At 43.2% G+C, this 27,823-nt stretch overlaps 1 protein-coding gene across 6 annotated transcripts in view; it reads right to left on the bottom strand.

Moving 5' to 3' along the window:
- The window catches only part of EXOC6 (exocyst complex component 6), a 185,039-nt gene extending 157,520 nt beyond the window's left edge, over positions 1-27,519 (bottom strand). For 4 of the 6 annotated variants that reach the window (XM_018558692.1, XM_018558694.1, XM_018558693.1 and 1 more), the window contains exon 1: positions 27,390-27,519. In XM_018558692.1, the coding sequence (XP_018414194.1) occupies positions 27,390-27,514 (125 nt within the window). In that variant the 5' untranslated portion in view covers positions 27,515-27,519. Of the gene's footprint in view, positions 1-19,237; positions 19,422-27,389 lie in introns of those variants that run through there. The other 2 variants (XM_018558696.1, XM_018558697.1) reach the window with 1 other exon arrangement.
- Positions 27,520-27,823: the final 304 nt, after the last annotated feature.

Below are 27,823 nucleotides of genomic sequence, written 5' to 3'. Positions count from 1 at the left end.
CATCGTTATAGGTACACTTTAATATGGAACCAGCTACCAGGATCACGCAAGCTGTATTATACTGAAACTGCAGCCAAGTTTTTTAATGATTAAATGACCCACCTACAACAATGACTGCCTACAACATTGGTAGACTGAAAAAGAAAAAGGGTAAAAGTCACAAAAAAGTAAAATCATTACGTTGCAGTTTAATAAATACTCTCCGGGTTAAACATCCATTCAATATACACAGCGTCTAGATAAAATACCGCTCCAAGCTCACTCCCGTGATGGACTACAATCTCAATACAAATTATTAAATTATACATGAGATTGTAGTCCATCACAGGAGTAAGCTTGGAGTGGTGGCTACTTTACAACACACACAGGGACCATAGGGAACAAAAGTAGCCACCCTCCAGAAGGAAGGACAGTGTCAGCACCAATTCAAAGATGATTTGAGGATCTACAGCCGAGTGATACACAAACTACATTTGTGTTAATAGTTAAGGTATGTGAATGCATATTTAAGAGTTAACTCCTGAATTTAGTGTCATTTTAAGTCTATAAACCAGTTTTAAGAATCTATTCAATGCATTCAGTGTAAATGACACCTTGTCCCAGAAATGGTATGTAACACAGAAGGCCTCCAGTGGAAGCTGCCATTTGATTCTTCTCACACAGGTATTTTGTTCTTGTCAGATTCCACCTAACCTGACACTTGTACTATTAAATAGTATCCATGTGGAACATTTCTGGTTAATATGTGAACAGTCATTCAGTGCTAAGCCCCTACCAAATCCACTGAGAGTGCTATTCCTTGAGGCACTGGAATACCTCATTAAAACAATACATTCTGGCAATATGATTTATGACGTGTTAAATAAAAGAACATATAAAGCCTCTGTAAGTTATTGAGCAGGTCTAGTCTAGATGACTAAACAGTGTCGATTCTCTAGGGTGGGAAACAGGTGTTTCCAAATGTTGAAACTGAAAGCTTTCTTAGTAGCCCGGGCGATGGACACTGTGCCAAAATCTGGAAATCTATCCCACATCCAAGCATATTACCAGCAGGATTGAGTGACTAATCATTATGAATCCTGCATTATTGTTATAAGCTGCTAAAGTCTGTTTATCAGCTCCAGAAAAAGGGTGATAATCAGCTATGGAACAGGTGGAAATCGAACACGCTGCCAAATCATCTTAATCACAGTTCAGTGCAGATGGCATCCTCTCGGGCCCATTCACACCATGGCACTGCATTACAAGGTATAGCGATACTGCACATTGCACTGTGCTGCAAACTGCGCAGGGGTCTGGAGGTGCGCTGGGGTACCATTTCAATGAATGGCAATGCAACACACCTAGGGGACCACAATACTGCATTCTAGGTGCGGTGTGTGATGACCAAAATTAAAAGCACGGTATCATGCATTTAATGCAATGCCATGGTGTGAACGGGCCCTAAAGCAGACCTTTCTCGGCATTGATATTAAATCAGCTTTCATTCTTTTGTTAAATAACTCCACGAATTAAAAAAAAAACGTACCCTTGCAATGGGGTTGCCCCAGCAAGGCAAGAGTTAAGTGCTCACTTTGTCTAGTGGGTTCAAATAAAACAGATATACTCACCCAATCCTAGGTCCCACTGGGCTATTAGACCAGTTCCCGCAGCCTCTTCTCCCCTGGGCTCCGGCAGTCTAAGGACTGCTAATGTCATCACATCGTATGCAGGTGCATTGTGGGGTAGCCGCACTGCGAGGTAAGTTTTTTATTTTCCCGGAGTTCTTATTAAAAAAATATATTTTTGGCTTTTACTTACAATTAGGCCCCATTCACACTGAGCGATTTATGGAGCGATTTTTGCAGCGATATCGCTCATATTTCCACGCGATATCACTCTATGTAGCTTCTCCAATCCATTTCAATGGAGCTGTTCACATCTCGTCGCTCAATATCGCTCAATATCGCTTGTAGCTCGTCGCTGGTAGCTTGTCGCTCCTACATGACCCTTTTTCCGAGCGATTTTGAGCAATATTGCTCCTGATTGCATACAGCCCAATAGGAAAAAGTTGCGCGACACGTTGCTCAATATCGCTCGTCGCGCAATATCGCTCAAAGTCGCGCGATTTTCATGTCGCTCAGTGTGAATGGGGCCTTACTGTTTATCCACATCCTGGTTGAGTGAGGCACTGGGGATGTAGCTCTGGCCTCGCAGATGCATCCTGGGAAGGTTACATCACCAGCACCTCCCTGGGAAATCTCATCTGTAAGCTACAAAATGTTGTGAGATCTCACAAGAAGGGAATTGTTTTTCCCCCCTCAGATGATGGGCACTGTCACATGCTCCAGGAAGCAGAGCCAGAGTTCCAGGAAGTACAGGGAGACAGATTCATCCGCCCTTAGGGAAAATGGCTACCAGGAAAAGAAAAGTAAGGTATGCAAAGAATACAAATTCGGCAATTATCGGCAGAAACGCGTCAGTGGTTGTGCTTTGTACAGATCCATGTGGAATAAAGTTTGAATTTCTTTGGAAGATTATCGTGTGCGGGTTCCACAGGTTTCGAGCTTATTACTCCGGAAGAGAGTCATCCGTGCACCGAATGTGGATTGCGGGGACGCATGATAGGGGCGAGCTGTGTGCTTTGTGTTTTCAGTTTACCTTTTAAGCACACTATTCTAAATAGTACAGGCAGTCCCCGAGTTACATACGACTCCTACTTACAAACGGAGGCTATTACTGCACAGCAGAGGTAGTTGTAATACTACCGCACCCGTGCTGACGAAGAGTGCCCCCCTTTTTGGGTCTGGTTTGTAGTACTGTACATACATTACAGGAAGTTGGCTCTTGTTAGACGTGCGGACGAGGGGTTCCAGCCTCTTCTTCTGTATCCTCATTAGAAAGATTTAATCTCACTTCCTGTCTTTGAGACAACAGGAAGTGAAAGGAAATCTACCCCTAGGAAGGGAAATTCACTCCTGTAAGAGTGATCATGGGAAAAAGGTGTCCCCACTGAATCTTTATCACCAATCCTTGTTTACACGAGAACCCAAAATTTTCCAAATCCAATTGTCACAGGGACACAAAGTGAGGTGAAATCTTCTGAACAGGGGCACAGACAGCAAAACAAGCGTTACAGGGGGTTAACCTTTCCCTATTTTTGACTGGAGTTACACTTAAAAATGTATCTGTCCTAACTTACATACAAACTCAACTTAAGAACAAACCTACAGATCTTGTTCCTAACCCGGGGACTGCCTGTACTTAGGTTTTAAGAAAAGATTGATGTTATTGCTTACATGGCCTTCCATTTGTTCATTCATCTTTAAAGGAGAACTATGAGGTGAGTGATTTTCACTCAGCCTCATAATCTGAGCCAACCTGTGACAATGAAACTGTCACAGGTCGGCTCAGTAGATCGGGAAGTGAGCGAACATATACTGTCGCTCGCTCACTTCTCGATCTATCCCTGCAGAGAGCTGTGACTGTCACTCACGGCTCCTTGCAGGGATTCCCCCCTCCCCTGTCCGATCCTCCAGCACTGACTGGTGAAATGGACGGGGGAGGGGCGGGCACAGCTTGCTCTGCCTCTGGATAGGCAGAGCCAGCTGTCAATCCCGCAGCTGGGTGGAATCCGATAGTATTGTCGGAATCTGTCCCGGCTGCGGTGTCTCAGTATACTGCGAGCTGTAGCTCGCGGTATACTGAGCTTTGGGTCATGGGAGGACGCTAGTTTGTGTTCTCCCGTGACCCTTAGGAGAACTATGGGGAAAAGCCCTGACCCCACGGTTGTCCTTTAATAAAACATACAGTGGTATCACTTTTTAAGAATTTTCTTTGGTTGATCTAGAGAGACAGACATAGGTAGGAAGATTGGCAGATAATTCTATGAAGCTGTTATATATCTACAGTACACTGATATGTATACATGAACACACACCTACACTTTGGCAGTCAACGACCGGTTTACAGCGTTGGTTGCACGCTGTTATCTCTGATAGAATGTACTCGGCCGTGTTCTGTGGTTTGTGCACTTTACAAAACCTTACGATGGGGGCAATCACTTCACTGTTATAATCTGAGGCAACATCATTTCCTTAGAAAGAATTTTGTAACATTGCGAAGTGTTGTCCTATCTTCAACTGACTTCCTAAGTAAGATCTAATCTCCCTGCAAATTGTTGGAGCTGTAACAGTAACAAGAGGCATAGTGCGCCTCTTATCAATAAAGAAGATTACATATATATGCTTATGTCTAGATAATATCAAGCACCGCATAAGTCCTGTGAGAATATCTAGATCTTGTGCTCTGCCACACTAAGGGCGTTGGGAATCAGTCAGTGGTCAAATACAGCTCATTAAGATAGAGGCAGGAAATCCCTCCTGACAAATACAACTTACTTCTCACTTTTTTTTCTGGGCTTACCTTAAGCTGCATTCATGTGATACTCTCTGTTTATCTGTAAAAAAGAAGTCAAGGCAACTGGCCTTGCTGTATTTTTCAATTCAGAATTGAGAAAGCTGGTCGGATGACCAGTGAAACGTCTTCAAGAAAAATACAGCAAGTCCAGTTGCTTTGACTTATTTTTTACCGATATACCATGAGCTGGATGAATGAGAACCTTCATAGACATCTCTCTGTTTACTCCCTGCTGAGGTCCTGCCTGCAATTCCTATAGTCTGTCCACTGGAGGGGTCTTCTCAGGATCCAGAAGACTACTGATGTCAGTGGGGAGTCAAGGGGACCAGCCGGCAGAGATTAGGGATCCCCACCGGCTGAAATGCCGTCAGTGAGGGACCTGAATGAGGGGACTCAGGTGACTTTAATTTGCTAAATAAACAACTGGCATGATGGGCTAGAAGAGGTGGGAGGGATGGATGGTAGTTTTTTTGCCAGCTGAAAACTCAAATTTATACACCCAAGTAAACGAGTCAGAGCAGTGACTTAATACTCCTTACTACTTCTCCACAGTAGGGCTCCGTCAGTGGCTTTAATCAGAGTCTGGAGGTAGAGAGCTTCTGCCGTGCTTTCTCTTTCGAAAACCCAGAGTGCTCTGCTAATCCTTGGTGATGGATATACCCTGTGCTACATGTTTGTTTACATGTTTATTTGTATATATGCACACATACACAAACTTTACAGCTGAAGAAGGCGTCATCTTAGACTCTATTGAGATCATGATGCACACATGTGACATGAAAGATCAGTTAAGAGTGGACTTTAGTAGGGCTGAAACAACTAGTCGACTAAATCGAAAATAATCTGTAATGAAAATTGTTGTCAACGATTTTCATTATTGATTAGTTGGTCAGTCGATTAGTTGGGCTGCTTGCAGCTCCTCACACCCTCCCTCTCCTTGACGCCGGCAGACACACCCCCTACAATTCTGTACTCACCCCGAGCATGTTGACAGGCCGGGCTGTCCAGGGAAAAGAGCTGAGGAGACCCGCTGGAACTGCATACTGCACAGCATTTGAGATGCCGGGGAACTGGGGGTACCCTGGCCGGGTACTATTTGTTGTATGTGTGTGCCATGTGTTGAATGTGTGTCGTGCGTGTATTATGTGTTGTATGTGTGCTGTGGGTGTATTATGGTTGTATGTGTACTGTGTGTATTATGTGTTGTATGTGTACTGTGTGTGTGCTGTGCGTCTATTATGTGTTGTATGTGTGCTGCAATAAGGTCTCTTCTTAAGCGCCTTTTTTCTAAGGAGAATAAGTTTAATTGTTGGAGGTGCTCTTCATAGCTTAGGCCTTCTATACCTTTAATTCAATGGGTAGCCCTTTCCTTGACCTTGAGAGAGTTCAAAGAAGGGCTACAAAATTAATTTAAGGGATAGTTATGAGGACAGCCTCCAACAATTAAACGTATTCTCCTTAGAAAGGAGGCAATTAAGAGGGGACCTTATTGCAGTCTTCAAAATCATCAATGGGAACAGCAATACAAGAAACAGGTTATTTTCACCAAGAACAGTATAGAGAACATTAGGACACAACAAGAGGTTAGAAGAGAGGGGGTTCAATCTTAGAACATGGAAAGGGTTATTTACTGTGCGAGTAGTAAAAACTTGGAATTTCTTTCCACGCACAGTGGTGTCCGCTGATAGAATAGATAAGTTCAAGAAACTTCTAGATAAGTTCCTTCAGTCACTAAATATACAAGGATATGGGAAGTGTTAAACACACATACACACACACTGTATATGTATATATAGATATATATATATATATATATCTATATATATATACCGTATCTATATATATATACATACATATACAGACACACATATACACACACATAGGTTGAACTGGATGGGCCTTTATTCAACCTTACCTATGTTACTATGTAAGCATCTCTTAATTTTTTTTCCGTTTATATGATGTGAATGGGAACACGTAACAAATATAAAATAAGTGTGATCCCAATTTATCTGCAAAAGTGGAAAAACACTTAAGCTTAGTAATACAAATCTACACAAAACTGACCCCAAACCATTATGGTTTCCCTTTAAGACATCTGCCTCGCAGGCTTCCTGTCTACACAAAAACACTCCGGTCAGGTAAGCATTTATCTTTATGAATATGAAGGGACGGGGTGCCATGCCTCCCAACATTGACAGCTGCCCATTAAAGGCTATAGAAGTTCTAGTAAGGCAGCTACTTTAGGGATCAATAATCAATTCATAATGTATATATTTCATTTCAAACTCCACTTTCACTAGAATTTTCATTGTTCTATGGGTTATTTTTGTAAATAACGGCCATAAAAACGACCTTCCCATTTTAGTCTGCAGCTGTTACATTTTTTTTAAACTGTGAAAATTAAACCGTATATATTACAATATGGCAACAAAGGGTTGTCCCATACTTCCCCCATAAGGCCTGGTCTGCATCCAGGGTAACTGGATGTAAACGGACGTCCATCTGTTTACATGTGGCTGGCCTAAGACTTCTGGCAATGCCAGTTTTTTCCTCCATCGCAAGTTAGAGCAAAAAACTGCAAGAACACTGATGTCACAACATCCATTCCAATCAGGAAGGGATCGGACAGCAAAAAAGGGGCCTAAGGGAGGGTTATAACCTGTCTGATTTTTTTCCATCTGTGTCTCATTGGGGAGATTTCTGTTCACTTCCTATCTGATAGCAACAACAGGAAGTGAGAGGAAATCCTTCCAACAAGGAAAATCCATGTTGGTCAACAGGGTTACCAGAACTAGTGTCCCCTTTGGAAGGTTTCCAATATGTTCTTATTCTGATGGCAACCTAAAATTTGGGATTTTCTTTCACTTTCAGTAGTAATGGTCAACAGGAAAAATAGAGAGGGTGAATCCCACTAAAGGGGACCTAGCAATAAAAACCTGACTGATGTTCTAATCCCTCTCAACTCTATCCAAAACTACAACAACAACAAAAGTTTTGGCTTCACTTGCACTTTACGTACAACTGGTCCATGAAACATGAGGGTCAAAATGGTCATCAATTGCCACACAGAAGATGTAAAACCCAGGGGTCATTCAGGGTGAGGTTAGCATAAAGATCTGAATCCAACTAGAATCTCCACCTCTATCTAGTAAGCTGGTTGGACAAATCCAGAAACAAAAAACTAAACTCACTTATCCTTAACAGCTAAGGACGGCGCCATCTTAGTCTCTATTTAGATTTGCAGTTTCCATGGTGTGTACATGTGACCAGCTATGACAGCAGCCACTTAAGGGCTTGAAAGATTGGCTGAGAGCAGACATAGGTACACTGGCAACTGTGACAGCTATCACCAGAGGCATGTGTCCCGCTTCAAGGCCTCATTCACATGGCTGTCCACTGCACAGATCGGCGTATTTCTGCGATGGGTATGGCGAGGTGTTTCCAATCGGCTGCTGCTGCTCAGCCTGTACAAATCAATGACAGGCTTAGAGGCCTTGCAGCTGTCCACATGTCCTGTCACATGGAGCAAATACCTGTGGTTAGGGACAACTGAGTGGCCCTGGATGCAAACAGTCTGTGTACAGGGCCACTCATCAGTCCCTAGCCGCATGTAAATGCAACTTGAGCGATTACATGCGAACAGCCATGGACACTGTCAGTCTGTCATTGATTAGTATGGGCTTCATGTCCACAGCATCCCTGGAAAAAAACGGTTGTAATGGCCTCAGAAATACCTGGAGACCTAAAGCTGAACTGCAGGCCGATACAAATTAATGTAGGTCCATAATTATAAATACATGACTACATTTATTTTTTAAATGCAAGCATTAAGTACCTACATTTTTCAGTATCCGCCTCTGCAGTCTACTGTATAGAAAAGCTAAGAAATGGGGAAATAGAAGCAGCACAAGCAGCTAATCACGTGTGCAAGAAGCATACTGATAGGATGAGAGAGCAGAATGACAGAGACATGTAAAGTAATGTGAAAATGCAGCAGAGAAAGGTCAGGCCCCCTCTCCTGCCAGGCAAGACTGATCTATGTGGCAGAGCTGTGTAAATTTCAGAACAAGATGGACAGAAATGCAAATCCTTTGGTAGTAAATAGTTCCCATATACACCAATCAGCCATAACATTATGACCACTGAGAGGTGAAGTGAATAACATTGATTATCTAATTTCAATGACAACTGGAAGTGGGTAGGATATATTAAGCAGCAAGTGAACATTTTGTCCCTGAAGTTGATGTGTTGGAAGCAGAAAAAATGGGCGAGTGTAAGGATTTGAACAACTTTGACAAGGGCCAAATTGTGATGTCTAGACAACCGGGTCAGGGCAACTCCAAAACTGCAGCTCTTGTGGGATGTTCCCGGTCTGAGGACCTTACAAGAGTGGCCCATAAACCGGCGACAGGGTCATGGATGGCTAAAGCTCATTAATGCATGTGGGGAGCAAAGGAGGTCTCACCTCACAACTTACAGGACTTAAAGGATCAGTTATTGATGGCTTGGTGCCAGATACCACAGCATACCTTCAGAGGTCTCGTGGAGTCCATGCCTAGAGGGGTCAGGGCTGTTTTGGAAGCAAAAGATGGACCTACTGAATATTAGGTGGTGGTCAGAATGTTATGGCTGATCAGTGTATAAATTCCACCTGTTCAATGTTGAATGAATTAGAGGTCATCTTCGATGATAGAGACTACTACTGCACAGCAGTCCCTGACCTCTAAAGAGAGACAGAGGCACTGATATGAGTGAATGTGTGCTGCCAGAAACAGAACAATACCTGAAAGACAAGATCAGACACTTTCATACAAGACAACCATCATATTTAGATGTAGGTAAAGTCTTTAAAAACACTGCCTTGCTGCACACTATATTAATAAAAATGATTCGTGCCACAATAAAGCTGACGTACTTTCACTAATTAGATGGTATATATTGTCAGGCTCTATTATGAAAGAACACATAACAGCTTAATGATGGGTATTACATGTGAACATGTTCAAACTGTCTCTACTTCTCCACCCACACGTTGTGCATCACAAAGCAACAGATGCACTCCACATATACCAACATCCTATGGCTGCCACTGAGAATAGAATTGCTTCTTCTGCAAGTGGGCATTGAATGGAGACTCCAATAGGCAACATGGAATCCAACCCAGGAGATCTGCTCATTCTCTACAGTCAATCAGCCAATGATGCCTACAGAGATCATAGAGTGCCCTGGTCTGACCACAATAGGACAGCTTAGGTCATGATCATCTGAGGTCTACAAGCATCTCAATGTGAAATTCCAACCAAAAGGTTAGATAGACTGGAGAAGGGTTTCAATCTACGTCACACATTTTTATTGATGACTGTGTCCCCACTGGGCAGATTTTTCCTGACTTTTCAGTGTGGTCACTTATGTGGACACTGACAGAAAGAACAAGCATTAGCTTTTCTACTTCTCAGTAATGGACAAATTGTGCTGTTCTTTCTTATTATTCAATCGGGGAATTCCATGCAATAACGATTATAATTTCATTCCATCAATGCACTCATTTCAGTGATGTATATATGTATACAACTCATTATTTATCTGCACGTTGCTTATAAATGTCACATACAGCACTCCTGTTGAAGCACATAAAACCTAATTGCAACAATAAGGTTTTATGTGGTATGTGAGATACATAATGTGAATAAAAGAAATGTGTTTGATACATATATACTGTAAATTCCTAAAATCAGTGTATTCATGGGATGAAATTCTAAGGCCCCTTTCACAAGGGCACCTGTCTGGACTCTGTGGTGGTCAGTCCATGTGTGATAATGATGCCTCATGCTCCCTGAACCACTCTTTCACAATCTGAGCCCGATGAATCCTGACATTGTAATCTTGGAATATGCCCAATGTGCCACCAGGGAAGAAAAAATCAATTGATTGAAAAACCTGGTGATTCAGTATATTCAGGTAGGAAGGTGACCTCATTTCTTTGGCACATAACATTGCTGGACCTAGTCCTGACCAACTGAAGCAACGCCAGATCATAACACATATCCAATGGAAGGCTCTGGCCTATTTTTAGCCAGATCCAGGTGGTGACTTTTTTGTTTTGGACAGGCAGTGTATATAGTGATAAGATGGTGATATTGATGTCAATATCATCAATGAATGCCGATTAATTATACTGTACATATAATAGCACCTTTATAGGAGCCTTTTTTTTTGGTTATTATGACTACATAAATGCTTTGATACATTTTTTATGGTATTTTGTAGTTTTTTTATATTTGTATTTTTATGTGATTGCACTTTCGGTGTGTTTGACGGAGGAATCTAGCACTGTTATTTCAAGCTAGATTATCGTGGAATTGGCTAAAATCTTTATTATCTTGTTATGATTAATAAAATATTTATACTTTGGGTGCCTTTTATTGTAACAAAATAGTCCTTTTATTTTTCTAGGGTGCTCCCTTCAATCATAGCAATTTCCTGTTTTTATATCCACAGTGATAACATATAGATTATAATTGGTACATAATCTCAGTTGAGGTTCTAAGGATGAATTACATGAGTTAAAACTAAAGGTGCACCGAAATTAAAATTCTAAAACCAAAACGAAACCAAAATGAAAACAAAAATTGGGGCCTAAACCAAAAAACATTTTTTTTTTACTTTTTAAAATTATTTATTTTTATTTATTTTTTATAAACATTTACATTTTTTAAATATTTTTTTTAAAATAATTGTATTTTACTTTTATGTGTTTTATGGGAATATTAGGGATCTAAACAGACCCTTGATATTTCCCCTTTAAAATGAAAAAGAGATTGCGAACACAGAGTCCTCAATCTCTTTTTCTGCAGCCGCTGTTATAAATGACCAGGAATCCTCTATACTGAGTGTTCCTGTTCATTCATAACATGAGGACAGAGTATGTTTACTATATCCACAATCATGAATGAACAGGAGGTGATGTAGACCACTTCCCATTCATAATTGAGGATATAGTAACCATACTATGTCCTCAATCATTTACAAGCAGTCAGCGATCACTGATTGTTTGAACCTTGTTCTCCATTCTGACACGCTGTCACAGGAGTGCGGGAGGAGAGCTCGATCTGACAACTGACTCCTCCCCCGCGCCGCCAGTCGGCCTAATGTGACAGCGCTGGCTGTCTCCGCGCACACTGCTCTCCTCTGATCTGTCACAGGAGGCTGAGTGGTGCGGGGAGGAATGACACCAGCCGCTCACAGCGCTCTCCTCCCGCAGTGCTCGGACGTCTGTGACACTTTTTCTCCTCCATGCTGGGACACAGAGCAGCGCCCAGCGGGGAGTATATCGACAGAAAAATGCCACTTTCGGCATTCAGCCAAAAGTGCCATTTTCGGCCGATATGTTTAGGCCGGTCGATATATTGGGGCGTCCCTAGAAAAAACAAACTACACAACTCTGAAACCACTTTAGCCCAGTGGAATGGACTCATTAATGCTGCCTGCACCTTAGTAACTTGCTGTCTGATTTTCCCCAAAAAGCTTTAATAAAGCAAATAGTCTACTGTGAGTACTTACTGTATCTATGTATAGTCTAACTGTATGTAAGGCAGCCACAATGGTAGAACCACTGCCCCAGAAGCCCATGCATCCAGTAAGGCAGGGGTGGGCAACTTAATATGGAATTCAGGAGCCCGTCTATACAATCCAGGAGCCAAGAAAACATTTTGTAGCTCCATTGAAAACAACTAAATCTCAAAAGTTAGCACCATGTGTAATTGTAGTAATGAACAAAAAACGAGTGTCCTTCACAAGCGTTATTCTCGAATAATCATCTCTCGCCAGTTGTGTTAACTAAGATAATAAACACTAAGTAGACCGGGGCAGCTGGATAAAGACATGGATTGTCCATGGCTGCCTGGAGCCCCGAGGGGAACACATACAGTATGTCACATGAATACACATTATTGGTGACACAATGATCTGCTTTCACGTGGCTTCACATCACTGCATACACATGCAAAACCCAACACTGTATTCACTGACTGCATGAACAGGGCAAGGCTGAGTAATACCTCTGACATAGTCCACGGCCGTACAGTGTGCACATACAGTCACAGTATATAACTGGATAATATATGATTATACAGGTATTTCAGTATCCAAGAATGCCTGGCCATATAGAATTACAGAACTTTTATCTAAATTATCTCCAGGAATGTTTTCTCGGCCTCACCTTTACAGTTCCGAAAAAGCATTGTGAGAATGAATTAAGGTGTCAGCTAATTTTAGGAATAACTGTACAATTATCCTGTTTAAATTTCGGCTAACTAATCGATTTTGAAAATAATCGTTAGCTGCAGCTCTAAATGCCCCCCCTCAAGATAATAGCCCTGTGGTAACTGATTGGAGAGGACTTTCAGCTTCAAATGTTTAAGCACGGAAAAAAGTGCGTTCTTGCACGCGCAATTTTTTATAGATGTGCGTTTTGCCACGCATTTGCAGCTACAACTACTGTCTTTGGGAGACAAAACGCGCTGATATCGCCTGGAAAATCGCACATGTACTTTTTGCCACAGTTATAGATACGTGCGGACAAATGTGTGAATTGGGGCTCAAGCATAACTTTACTTTTTTAAATGACCCCTACCACCCCTTCCAAAGTTCTTATAGTCACCTGTCCACCACCGTATGGACCAAGGGGAACTGCACGGCCGTCGCGGAAAAAAACTCTCCCGGCCACTCCAGAAGCCTTCTGCCCATGCGTGGACAAAATCTCATGCATTCCTATGCAGAGGTCATGTACCAGTGACTCAACCAACCATAGACAGCCTCTCCATTGGAATGAATGGGATTTGTCTGCACGTGAGCAAAAGACTTTCCGTTGGTCACACAGTGTGGCTCTGCCATGATCATGGAGAGGTGAGTAAAAGGCTAAGTTCACACCTAGGCAAAACCTCACCGCGCAGCAATCGTGCACGATTCCGCGCGGATTGCTGCGTGGTCAGGAGTCATCAAGGTGTGAACTGATTGCGCTGTGGGTGCCATTATTTTCTAATGGCACCCCAGTCGCGCTGGGCGGATTGCACGGTTTCCCACCTCATTTTCACTCGTGCTTCCGAACACTAAAACAGCCGTGTGTAGTGTATCGAAAAAAAAGGTACCTTTTTTCTGCAATTGCCGCGTGGTTGTCACCCCATTTAAATCAATGGGGCGGCGCGGCAATCGCTGCCTGCATTGTGCAGGACCGCACGATCCTGGGACGCGCCGCAAGTGTTGTGCAGGTGTGAACCTATCCTAAAGCAGGTGTTATGTGGAGGACCATTTACATCTGTGCCATGCATTAACCTATGTTGCATTAACTGAGCTCATTCATTTGAATTGGCTTTCACAATAAAACACCAAAAAGATACAAGTGTTATTTTTATCACATCACATGGTGGCGGGTTACCCTGCGTTACAGTGCTCTTCAATGCAGATACATTCAGAATGAATGGCACCTCAGCGCACCATTGCGCTTAAACACAACACAGTCATGTGAATCCAGTTTGAACGTCTGCTGCTTATAAAGGTGTTCAGTGCTGAATCTGAACTCATCATGTAGCAGTCAGACTTCAGTATATGGAATTACTACACTGTGTTCATCCGATGCTTTTTGTCACATCTTATTAAATAGACCTACAATCAACTTTCATCATTCCAACCTCTCTGGACCAGTGACAGGAGATTGCTAACTGCGAGTTATTACATAGTCTGTAAATCATTGTCTTTGCACTCACATATTAGAAGAAGTCAGTATGGGGCTGTTTATTATTACAAAAAAAAAAAAGGAAATAAGAGTCAACATGTAAAATGTGAAGGTTACATATTTACAACAACAGCTTTGATTATTTACTCACTATAAATAAATGATAGCTGCCTGTCAGGGCTCCTGCACGTGTCATGGATCTGTACAGACTTCCTGTCCGCGGCTGATCAGAAGCACCCGGCCGTACCCAATACAGGAATATACTGATCTGCACAGTCTACGGACCTGATCATTCACTTCCTTCAGCCCTTTAAAGTGGACCTTTACACTCAAAAATCAAATTCTACCAATGCACCTATGTATGATGATTAATAATAACATAGGCATGTCAGGTGTAAAATGCTGTGATTGGGAAATACTTATACTTGCAGAGCATTCACGTCCTGCTTGAAAGGGCAAAATGACTTCAGTTTGCCAAAGCAATGCACACTGGGATTGCCTTGTCATCAGCAGAGCATTGCTGGGAAATCTCATCTGTAATCTCAGGAGATCTCAGGAAAAGGCATTTTCCTCCTCTGAGATGATGTACATAGTCACATGTCTAGTCACATGTGCTAGAAGTCAAGGAAGTAAAATGAGAGCTAGTAATCTGCCTTTAGTAAACATGGCCACTGTCAGAAGACTGGGAAAGAAAAGAGAAATAAGTTCTGCAAAGAATACAAAGCCGGCAAGTATCTAGAAGTATGTGTTTGTAGATTGTCATTACTAAACATTTATAAAGATGTGTTTGTTGTTATTTTAAAGATATGGGTAAAGGTCCGCTTTAAAGAAAAACTCTGGACAATTTTTTTATTAACCCGTTAAGTGTGGCTACCCTAGCACTGCAAGGGTTAACTGCTAATTTTGGTCTAGAGAGGGAACAAAGTTACACTCACCTGTACCTTTGAGCAGGCTTGTTCATAAGGAGGCCATACACTTTACAACCATCGCAAGACCTTAGTATTGCGATGGTTGTAAGGTAATTTAAAAAACGTACGATCTGCCCATCTTGGGCAGGCAGATCGTACTTGCGATGATCACAAGCCCGCCCCGCTGAGGGGCGGGCTTCCGATGACCGCAATGCTGAACGGGCACCGTTCGGTCTCCCGAGCATACCACAAACCAGCTGAAAATCGTAAGATTTTCGGCTGGTTTTCGAACATGCTCCTCAGACAAAAGACGTGCGACCGTACAGTAAAAACGGTCGCACGCCTTCCATACACTTTGCGATTATCGTACGATCGAACATGCTCCTCAGACAAAAGACGTGCGACCGTACAGTAAAAACGGTCGCACGCCTTCCATACACTTTGCGATTATCGTACGATCGCGGGATTTCCCGCGATTATCGTGCGATAATCGCACAGTGTATGGGCACCTTTAGACCGGTCCCTGGAGCCTCTCTCCTCCTCTGCTGCAGCAGTCTACGGATCCTGGAGTCATCACATTCTATATACTGTGTATAGGATATGAGGACACCGAGGGACATACTATCACTGCCATGTAGAAGAAGAGAGGCAGGAGGGAGCGTTGTCACAGCCAGCCGGCTGCGAGAATTGGTCGAGTATAACTTTATTTTCTTCCCTAGACCAAAATGAGCAGTTAACCCTTGCAGTGCGGGGGGAGCGGGGGGTAGCCTGGAGTTCTTCTTTAATGGAACCTGACAGCACAGGACTATGATAGCTTGACAGAGTTGCCTCTGCAGGTGCCTGCTCTGGGGCACCAATTCTTCTCCTTTCCTCACTACTTGGCAAGTTACTGACCTGGAACAGACAGGTTCTTATCAGCTGTCGGCAATGCTTGTTATAGGTCAGTCATTCTCTATAAGCAAGGATAGGGTGGCAGCCCTGGAGCATGTACCTTCAAAATCAAGTCAGCAGTGACAGACCTGTATGTCTATGCTGTGAGATTCCCAATCAACAAATATCATTTATGATTCTGGATTCTGGCTGGCTATACATCTGAAGATTCTTCTACAAAGCCGTGGGATGAACAAGACAAATCACTCGATTACGCCATCAATACTAAAGCTACATACAGGGGTGGGAAACTCCGGCCTTCCAGATGTGCTTTAACTACAAATCCCAACATACTGTACCCCTCGGACTCAGGCCTAGAACTGCACTCCCAGTCCCATGCCGCCATCTTTTTATTTTTTTTCTACATCATCAAGAGCTAGTTGCCTCTTCCTGGTTCCTTTAGCCGGGCCCCTTATGACGCTCAGCCACTGTAAGCTAATGGCTCTTGGAATACATGTAACGTAGATATCCCAGGAGGCTGCAGGAATGGAATACACAGCACTCTCGATTATTAGAATAGAGTCGGGGGGCGGGGTAGACTAAAAAAAAAAAAGAAACGTAAATAAACACACACACTAACAAAAACCAGGTGAGCGGGTTTTTTTTAGATTGTGGAGAGGGGGTACAATTAGGGATGAGCTCCAGTTTGATCCAAACTTGAGTTCATCTGAATCCAGGATGAAGCTGTCAGAGCCATCTCAGTCAGCTGCAGCCGGGGCACCCCCCCCTCGCAGCTGCACGTAAACACAAGGGGTATGATGCTGGTGACATCACTGACCCTTTATGGTCACATGATCATATTTGGTCAATGACAATTACCTTATATGGCCATGTGACCATATAAGGTCAATGATGCCACCAGCATCCCGCTTCATTGTTTCCGTGCAGCTGTGGGCAATACCGTGGCCACAGCTGATTGAGCCGGCACTGACAGCTTCCTTCTGGGTCCAGACTGGACCCGTGCTCATCCCTAGTTACAATGATACAAAGTGATTATTCCTTGTGAAGATCCGCTTTCAGCTTGCACCTGAGATCTGTTTGAGATTCTTTTGAGCTCCTATACAAGTTCTTGTGACTTGCCGCTCACCTCCTTCTAAACTCTACCAAACTGCTTCAGGCCCCATTCACACTAAGCGACACTTACCTCGAGCAGATCCGCGCGGCAGGGGTAGCGCGACTGTTCGCACGACCTTCAACGTCGGGCTGCATGCAAAAATAGTAAAATCGCGCGACATCCGCGGGAAAAATGGTCCTGCACAAGCGACAGCGACGGGCGACATGGAGCTGTACAATAGAACAGCTCCATTGAAAATCATGGGACAGTGACTTCTTGCGATATGGCGCGGCAAATATGCGCGATATCGCAGCGGAAATTGCGTGATTAAACGCCCAGTGTGAATGGGCACTTAGACTTTCCATTGACTTGTATGGGGAATCAAGACATTTTGATGCGGACAGAAGCCAATGTACACAAGTCCACAGAAATCTGATGGTTTTCAGGCTCCAGTCCGCCAGTACGTCATTTCACTGCTCAGCTTCCAGAATATCGGAATATCAGAACTTTTCACCTTAATACGAATTAGTCAAAGGACGTCAAAGCAGCAATCTCATGACATGACATAATAACATTATATGTTCTATGTGCAATTCCGAATAATTCTTTATAACCTCATTATACATATGGACGCTATACGGAGGGGCAAGATGTTCACAAAGACAAAACGTGTGTGTTATGTAATAACTCTGCCATACCAAAGAATAATAATAACAGCAACAATAATAATAATAATAATAATATTAAATAACAGCAAAAGAATAATAATATTATTATTGCTGTAACAGAAATTAGAGAAAAAAATAAAGTTGTTGCCTGCAAAGTACTGCTGGTTACAAAATGAAAGGAAATCTGCGAATTGTTAAAGCTGAGCTCCGGGGGAAACCAAAAGACTACCCTTGCAGTGGGGCTCCCTGGCTCATTTCTGCCTCAGGTACCAGGAAATACATAACTTTACATAATCCTTATGGCGGAAGAATCTGTCCCACTGTCAGGTTGTATGGCTGTCTGTGTCCCCATTGTGGAGAGTCACCCCTTTATTTCTCCTGGTGACCACTCTCACCGAGAAAGTAAGGGGAAGTGCAAATTATTCCCCAAATTATGTCCCCAGGATAAGAGGTGAGGGTAAATCTTAAATTCATCACTATAGTCCATGGAACTGGACCCCAGAGCTTACAATTCATCACTATAGCCCATGGAACTGGACCCCGGAGCTTACAATTCATCACTATAGTCCATGTGGGAGGAACACAGAGCTTACAATTAATCACTATAGTCCATGGAACAGGACCACAGAGCTTACAATTCATCACCATAGTCCATGGAACAGGACCACAGAGCTTACAATTCATCACCATAGTCCATGGAACTGGACCCCAGAGCTTACAATTCATCACTATAGCCCATGGAACTGGACCCCGGAGCTTACAATTCATCACTATAGTCCATGTGGGAGGACCACAGAGCTTACAATTAATCACTATAGTCCATGGAACTGGACCACAGAGCTTACAATTCATCACCATAGTCCATGTAACTGGACCCCAGAGCTTACAATTCATTACTATAGCCCATGGAACTGGACCCCAGGGCTTACAATTCATCACTATAGTCCATGTGGGAGGACCACAGAGCTTACAATGAATCACTATAGTCCATGGAACAGGACCCCAGAGCTTACAATTCATCACCATAGTCCATGTAACTGGACCACAGAGCTTACAATTCATCACTATAGTCCACGTAACTGGACCACAGAGCTTACAATTCATCACTATAGTCCATGCAACTGGACCACAGAGCTTACAATTCATCACTAAAGGATCACATGATGTACCAGCATCCTCCTCTGACAGCCTATTAATAAAGACAACACAAATACTAGTAAATGGCGCTGCCATGGCAATAGCAAGACCTGCCACACAGCACCTGAGACCTGGGAAGCTGTAGGACTACAAGTTCCAGCAGTGGTCCCCGGGACTGTTAGAAGCGGACTTTGCCCGGTTCCGGCCTACAATGCAATGACAGGAGTAAACAATGACAATGACAGGACAGTGCTGGCAGGAGCCGCACACTGATGTACAATGGACGGAGCCCCGTGTCACCGGTGTCCCCATCAGGGCCGGGGTGGGAGGGGACACCAAGGGACAAAGGAGGAAATCCGACTACCAGCCCACCTGAACCCCCTCCCCTCCTCCCTGTCCGGCATCTTACCGCAGGGTAGGCCCCACACACGCCGTGTCCGTGCTCTCGATCTCCTGCAGGATCCTCTCGTGCTCGGTGACGGTCTCCAGGCTCTTGCCCGCCGCCATCTTGCAGGGATTAGGTGGCCCGGGGCTGGCGGCCAGCGGGTGACAGGCTGCTGGTACAGCGGGGAAGGTAGAGCAATGCGGGACAGCGGCCGCCAGATTATCTGGAGCAGTTGCCCATGGCAACCAATCAGCTTCTCTGTTTTCATTTTTAAAGCTTGACTGAGTAAAATTAAGATAGAAGCTGATTGGTTGCTATTGGCAACTGCTCCAGATTCTGCCTCTGCTCCAGTTTGTATGAAGTCCCCCTCTATGAGGTAAATGCCCAGGCATTCATCCAGAAAGACATATCCATAGAAATCCAAAGTAAATATTGGGTCACTTATCGGTCTTGTAGCGGAGATAAGTCAAAGCGACAGCATTTTATTGGCAACCAATGTCAGTCTATTTTTTTCAAGCCGGAACTTGGGTTTACCTGCAAGACCTGTGCTGCCAAACCCACTTTGGATTTATATATAAGTTAGAAGGCTAACTAGTTAGCCTGTATTTTTGGGAGGAGTCTGCTCCCACTACACGCTTTAAAAACCTGTTAGCCGAAGGATCAGCCGAAGCTTTGGCTGATCCTTCGGCTAGCTTCGGTTGCGGGAGCCCTTCGGTTCAGTCGAACCGAAGGGCTGCTGTATGGGCTATTCACTATAGGCCGTACAGCTCCCGAAGGTGGCCGAACCGCGCAGAAGAGCCGAAGGCATATGCTTCAGCTCGACTGTGCCGTAGTGGCAGCCGAAGCGGGGCGAACGGCCGGTACGCCTCCCAAATTACAGCTGGGCGGAGTTGTAATGACAGATCAGCGTCCCCAAATGACCTGGGGACACTGATCTGTTATTAAACAATAACAATTGGGCTGAGCCGACTGCAACGTCACGGCCGGCTCCGCCCAGTTGTTATTCATTGGCCGGGACCTGCTAGAAGACTCTGGCGGGTGCCGGCCAATAGGAAACAGTTGGGTGGAGCTAGCTGTCACTGCTAGCTCTGCCCAATTGTTTTTATTTGTAATTTTGTTTTTATTTTTTTAAATCTTTATTTATTTTTAAAAAGGTATTATTTATTTACATTTTTAAACATTTTTTTCAACTTTTTTTTTTTCCAACTTTTTTCACTGTTTGCTATTCTGCTCGCTACCACGGAAGTACCGAGCAGAATAGCTGAGCCGAATGGCGCCCAGCAGCTAATCATTTACTGCCATTCGGCCGCCTCTGCCCTTCGGTTCAGTCCCACTTTCAACCTTTCATTCATTTAACTGTTTTGCTATTCTACTCGCTACCTCAGCGGCATTCGGCTACTGACTTACTGCCGTTCAGCCCCTATGAGATTAGGGGCGAACGGCAGCGAGTGAGCTCCCGAAGCTTCGGCTCAGCCGATTCAGATGTTGGATCGGCTAAGTCAAAGTCCTTCTGCACTTCGGCTTTTATAAATAGATATAAAATCCCAAATGAAGCCTTCCTAAAAACTGGAGCAGAGACAGAATCTGGAGCAGTTGCCGATGGCAACCAATCAGCTTCTCTGTTTCCTTCTCACTTCTCTGTGTCCTTCTGCACTTTTGGCAGCTTAGTGAATAACCCTGACAATGTTCTAGAAGCTCTTTTTTATTTCCCTTCATATATTAATAAAAAGGAAAAAAATGAAATGATTTTGCCTAACATGTGACCATAGTACATCATCGGGGACATTTATCTGTTGTGTCACACGGGGAGATAATGCCACACAGGAGCAGTGAGACAGATAATGAGACAGATTTCCTTCACAGGAGGCAAAGTCTCTGCGACAGGTTTACAATGGGGGGAATTTATGAACGTGTTTGCAAACAAATTTTAGCCGCAAAGGCCAAGACCTCCTGCTACCTAACCGCAAGGTTTTATCCCTGTTATGGCTCTTTTTTGAAGTGTTCTTGCGACGTATTAATGTTTGCGACTCACTGCACATGCTTTGCGACATTTCACATAGTTTCTCAGCTGTGCAGTAATTGGGTCCAGCCAAGGGCGTCCCGAGGCCAGGTGTGTCACCCAGAGCAGATACGGGGTGATACCCCGCCATGACGTCATCACGCATGTGCGTGACATCACCACGCGCGCGCGTGGTCATCTTTTTTTTTATACTTGCCAGCGGCTATCTTAGTGATGGGCACCGGCAGAGAGAGGAGGGGACGTTCACCCCTCCAATTGTGTCACCCTGGGTGCGGGCCGCACCCCCCTTGTGATGCCACTGCGTCCAGCATTTGCGACATTACAAGACCTCCAAACTGTCGCACATTCTAAAAGTTCTCCTGAGCACTTCTTAAAGTAGACCTTTACCCACTTTGTCTAAAAATGACATCAGCACACAGCTCTGCATACTGATATGAAACCATCTTACATTCATTAGTTAAACAAACATATTTTTATTTTACTTACAATTTATTTTTTCCACTTCCTGGTCCACTTTGGCACAAATGATGTAATCGTGCCCAAGCGTTGCATCCTGGGAAGGTTACATCAGCACCTTCTCACATAATCTCATGAGATCTCAGGAAAAGGCATTTTTCTACCCTGAAATGATGTGCGTGGTCACATGTCCTAGTCACATGTGCCAGAGTTCAAGGAAGTAAAGGGAGATCTAGTAACCTGCTCTTAGTAAAAATGGCCACCGTGAGAAACATGGGGAGGAAAAGAAAAATAAGTTATGTAAAAAATACAAAGCCTGCAATTATCTAGAAGTATTTGTTTGTAGATTGTCATTACTAAACATTTCTAAAGGTGTGTTTGTTGTTATTTTAAAGATATGGGTAAAGGTCCTTTTTAAGGACTTGTTCACACCAGCAGTCGCACTCAAACGCATGTCTGTTGGTATGCATGTGCCTGTACAGTGTCGATGCGCTTGATCGCTCGGCACTTTTTTTTAACTTTTAGAACTTTACTTCTATGAGCTCACTGCGGTGCACTTAAAAAAGTACTGCATGCTGTACTTTTTTTAAGCGCACACCAGCAGAATGAATTGGTGTGAATTGTCTTGATTTACAGATCTGAGCATAGTGCAAGGTAGACATGTAAGCTGCATAAAAATTCAGTTTGGTTCGGATATTTCGTTATTTTGGGATTGGGATCCGAAATTCAATTCAGTTCGGGTTTCGGATTAGGACTAAATCCCAATTTTTGTTAGTTTCGGATGAGTTTACGAATATTCGTGGCGAATACCACAGAAAACCATATACAGATATTAATACTAAGGCCCCATTCACACTGAGCGATTCGCAAATCGCGCTTTTGTCGCGCGATATCGCACAAATGCTTGCATTGAGCAAGCTAGAATCGCGGCAAAATCCGCTCCAAAAAGGGTCCTGCTGTAGCCACGCACCACCCGCGACAGCGACGGACAGAGCCCCATTGCCATGCATTGGAGAGCGATATCGCGCTGTAAATAGCCGCGACATCGCGGGAATTACCGCGCGATAAATCGCTCAGTGTGAATGGGGCCTACAGCTGATTCTCCTAGACCCGAATGGCATTCGGGATCCACATTTCCAAATTGCATTGGGGTCTGGGAGCCTCAGCTTTATATATATGGCTCCCAGACCCGAATGGCATTCGGAAGCTCCGCAATGCAATTTGGAAATTCAGATCCCGAATGTCATTCAGGTCTAGGAGCCTCAGCTTTAAGGTCCCCACACACCTTACGATAATCGTACGATAATCGCGGGAAATCCCGCGATCGTACGATTATCGTAAGGTGTGTGGAAGCCGCGCGACCTCTACTACTGTAAGGTCGCACGACTTTTAACTTACGGACATGTTCGAAAACCCGCCGAGCATCGTACGATGTTCGGCGGGTTTGTGGCCTGTTCGTACGATAAAAGCCGTACGGGCCGGTGTGCGCAAGCGCACACTGCCTGTTCGGCATTGCGGTCATCGGAAGCTCGCCCCTCAGGGGGCGTGGCATGCAATTATCGCAAGTACAATCTGCCTATGCAAGATAGGCAGATCGTACATTTTTTAAAGTACCTTACAACCATCGCAAGACAAAAGTCTTGCGATGGTTGTAAGGTGTGTGCCCAGCCTTAGTATTATATGTATATACTGTATATGGCTCCCATGTTGCCATAACGAAAATTCATGTTCAGACCCATTCGGATGCATTAAACTGAAATTCATAAACAAAAATTCGAATTTGACACATTGGGATTTGGATGTGTCTGAATGTGCAAATTTCATAAAATTCGTACAAATTTTGATTTAGAATGAAACGAATCGCACATGTCTAGTTCAAGGTTACTGATCTTTTTTGCACTGTGTACATGGGCCCATTACAAACACTGCACCTGCTTTCAGATCCTTTAAACAAGACCCACTGTACTTATAAAAATGTAGCATTTTTTATGGCTGTGTACCTGAGCCCTTACAGAGCATTCAGTACATTTAAAGTGACATTAAAGGATTTTTTTTCCCTCCCCACAATGCTGTCCCTTCAGCGCTGCTGAGGGTCTCCGATCCAACGCTGACTCCTCTGTCCTCCTCTGACGTCCCACGGAGTCTGTGCAGGTGCACACTGCTCCATATACTTACCTTGTGTCTCTCCTCGTCTCCCGGCTGAACATCTGAAGTGCGCATGCGCCTGCCCCCAGGATCCTTTGCAGCCGCCCGAGGCTCTTCAGGTGTTCGGACGGGAGCGTGCAGCCGAGACACAGGTAAGTTTAAACCTGTTTGAAAAGGTTTTGTTTTCATGTTTTTGCATATATCTGCTGCTTGCTAGCACTAGATATATGCAAAAACACGCTGAGGGTTTAATAACCCTTTAAGTTTACACGGAAACTGTTTACATCTTGTGTATATCATTTCAAGTTCTCAAGAATCTATTTCATCATTTCACAATCTTGATATTGTCCTGAACATTTGAAAAGCGGCCTTCAAAAAAAATTGTTCATCGCACTATTAATAATCAAAAACACATATATGCATCACACTTATGTATTTTTGTCTGCACATTTTTAAAATTCTTTATTCCGGTATTATTATAAAGAACGCTCTGCAATGCAGATATAATTGTCTTGCCCACTATTAACCCTTTCCTAATGAGATCACACTGCAGGCGTGTGTATTGCGTCAAGATCACAGCTGGGTAGAAGAGAAAGGATGACTGCAACAAGCTATTGTTTACAACTCTTACTTAGACTCATAGTTGTGTTGCATATGCTCTTGCGTTTGCTAGGACACAGTTATTTCCTTATTGTTAAACGTAAATGTTCACATCTTTAAGTATTTTGTATCTTTATTTATAATATTTATTATTCTGATTTACTGCAGTACTATCCCATGGGGTCTCACTTTTTGGCAGTCAGTTCAGTCAGTACAAGAATGGGAGCTAACCCTCACTACCGATAGGGGACCCCAGATAGGGGTCTAGTATGGTTTTTAAGGGGGGACCGTTTGAAAAAAAAACAAAAAAGTAGGTTTCCCCCTTTACATCAGAGTCCCTCTCAATATCAGAACCCCCTCCTTCACATCTGAATCCCCCCTCTCACATCAGAGTCTTCCTTTATATCAGAACCCCCCTACCAGAAGCCTGCCTGCACCATAGAAAGGTATTATATTATGAGAACATTTTGAGGTACCCCTGAGAAAGCCAGAAGGCACCCCAGGGAGCTGTGAGTTACACTGTATACCCCATGTCCACTAAAAATCTATTACTGTTCCAAGTGACGCCAATGTTTTGTTAACATTAATGTACAATGTTGCAGAAAATTCAAGTATATAATAAACATGATAATTATTATTATCATGGAGGAAAAAAAACATATGGACAAGGATCAGCAGATGCAGAGACAGGCAAATATTGTGACATGGGGTGAGTCAACCCTGGGATGGGCAATGTACAGAAGCCATGGCACGCCCAGTAAGACAACAACATAATACAACACTCTGCCTTATAACTGGAAGCCAGAGGCTTCCTTTCATTCTGTAGCTTGCACATGAATTATGAAAGGGAACCCTATTGGCTGCTATAAGCTGCATATGTGGTTCTTATTTCTGGCACTTTCAAGAGGCTCAGTACTGCGTATACAAGGAATACTGTACATAATAACTGCATGGTGCGAAGGAAACCGACCTTGTCACCAGATTATACTTTACAGGCTGAATGTTTCATTACAATGTATAAAAGTAGCACTCACAGTAATATATGCTGCTGATTTGCTTCTCAATTCATCAATAAACTGCTCTGTAATTCTCTTCAACCTACGACATTTCAAGGAGTGTCTGAGGCTTCCCCAACCTAGCAGGTGCTAGAGGTGCTGGATTCAAAATTCAGATCGAGATAGGGTCCATTGGCTCTGGTGAGGTCACTCAAAAAACAGGGTGTTCCTTAAACAAAGAGCCCAAATTTGAAGATTCACATGTATACAGTCTAATGAGAGTGCCAAACAAAGTCCAAAAATGTTTAATATTGGTATTGGTTTACAAACAACAACATAGAACAGCTTTTATGTTTCAGGGCTCAAATGCCTCCTCCTTCTACAGGGCTTAAACATAATGGGGGGAATGTATCAAAACTTGAGCAGACAAAATCTGGAGCAGTTGTGCATGGGAACCAATCAGCTTCTCTCTTTCATTTTAAAATCTTAACTGAACACACTGAAGAGAGAAGCTGATTGGTTGCCATGCACAGCTGCTCCAGATTTTCTCTGCTCCAGTTTTCATAAATTCCCCTCAATGAGTAATCTTAAAGTGGAAATTATTTTATATTTGTAAAAAGTGCTGACAGGCAAGATTACTCATTATGTTTAAGCCTTGAAAAGGCCTTTGAGCCCTTGAAACGAGTTGGCAGTTCTATGTTTTCGCTTATTAACCAATACCAATTTTAAACATATTTGGACGCTCAATACATATATTGAGCTTTGGGTCACGGGAGGAGGAAGTTTGTACATGTCCTCCTGTGACCCTAAAGAGAACTATGGGATAAAAAGGTTACCCCATAGTTCTCTTTTAACTACCTATGTGATAACCCACCTTTGGGTACCTTATATTTTCTTAAAATATCCCTATTAAAATATCACAAGAGGATTCTTTTCCATACAGCTAGTAGTTTGGCTGAAAAACTGAGCTCACCCTGCTATGGTTGTGCCTTATGGTAGGGACAGATCTTCCCTCTGAGATCCAGAACAGCACAAAAAAAAACAGAGTAGGACTATGACCTACCCCATGTCACAGAAAACAACAAAACTAAACCTAACAGGTCCTGAAAAGATTGGGTGTTGATGTACAAGGCACAGGAGACATGGCAGCAAACCCAATTTTAGTTTACTGTGCTCAGGCCAGTAAGAAAGAACTTGGTTGATGTGGATCACTGCACATCGATCTTTGCTTTAATACACAAACCTGTAAAATGTAAAACATTGTTACATTCCTTCCCGCTTCTGCTCTTTCTCCCTTTTCTCTTTCATTCTTAGCCGTTTTCTCTCTTTTTCTTGGAGCTCTTCCAGAGTTTCAGTTTTCTGCTCACCTTGCTGCTCTATCTCTTTGCAATTTATGGGAACCCCTGCTGAGGTCTGTTTTGGCATGGTACACACACTATTAGGGGCTTGGAGTTGCGGGGGGGGGGAGTTGCGTTTCGTTTCTCCTCATTCTTAAAGTCCAGATTCTTTACAAAGATCTCTCATTATGTTTGGGGTTTTTTTTTGTTGTTGTTCCATTGTGCTTTATGTTATGGAGGGCATCATTGTGCACAATGTGACAGCTATGATCTATAGTACCTATATAATAACAGTTGTACTCTACCATGATACTGTTCCCCTGAATGCTTTCTGTGATATTTATGTACCGGTATATTTGTTATCTTGTAAAACCAAAAATAACGATTTTTAAAAAAAAGTTACATCCGGCATTAAATAATTATTTAAACGCTTCAACTTATTTTTCATCTGCCATGACTAAAATACATTTACACTCAGACTGTTTAATAGGAATGTATATATATATAGTCTTATGAGTAATGTGTGATATAATAACCACCTCCAAAAATATTCACCCTTGTATGTCCAGTATCTGTCCCTGTGCTAGGAGGGGAGGTGTCCCCTTGTGCTGAATTCGTTTTACCTTAAAGTAGATCCCAGAGGCAGCTCCAGAGTCTCGATCTCTGCACACACTTTCTCGTATATCTTCTCCCCATTATTCTCCTCTAATGGCATTTCTGTGCTCCCTGGTTTGCTGGCTGCAGCCATGGCTCTGGATCCTAAACTGCCCTACAGTGGAAATTCGAATTTTGTTTTTATTGAAGAATTACGTGCAGTCAGCATACAAAGGCAGAAAAATATCTTGCCCTAACCCGACCTTAGAAATGCTGAATAGGAATTTATTGTAACAAACAAAGGAAACAAGTCTGCAAATAGCTCAACACAAGTGCAACTCATTTCATGAACAGGAATGATGCTCCATGTTGTCTAATGTAACACAAGGTTTATACCGGAATATAGCGCAAGTGTAACTAAAAGCTATAGGGCGCTTCATATCACAATGATCTTTAAATTATT

This window comes from Nanorana parkeri, unplaced genomic scaffold (assembly GCF_000935625.1).
Source record: "Nanorana parkeri isolate BGI_ZX_2015 unplaced genomic scaffold, ASM93562v1 scaffold353, whole genome shotgun sequence".
Taxonomy (NCBI): domain Eukaryota; kingdom Metazoa; phylum Chordata; class Amphibia; order Anura; family Dicroglossidae; genus Nanorana; species Nanorana parkeri.
Note: the sequence above shows the minus strand (reverse complement) of the source record. Positions and strands in the feature narration are given on the sequence as shown.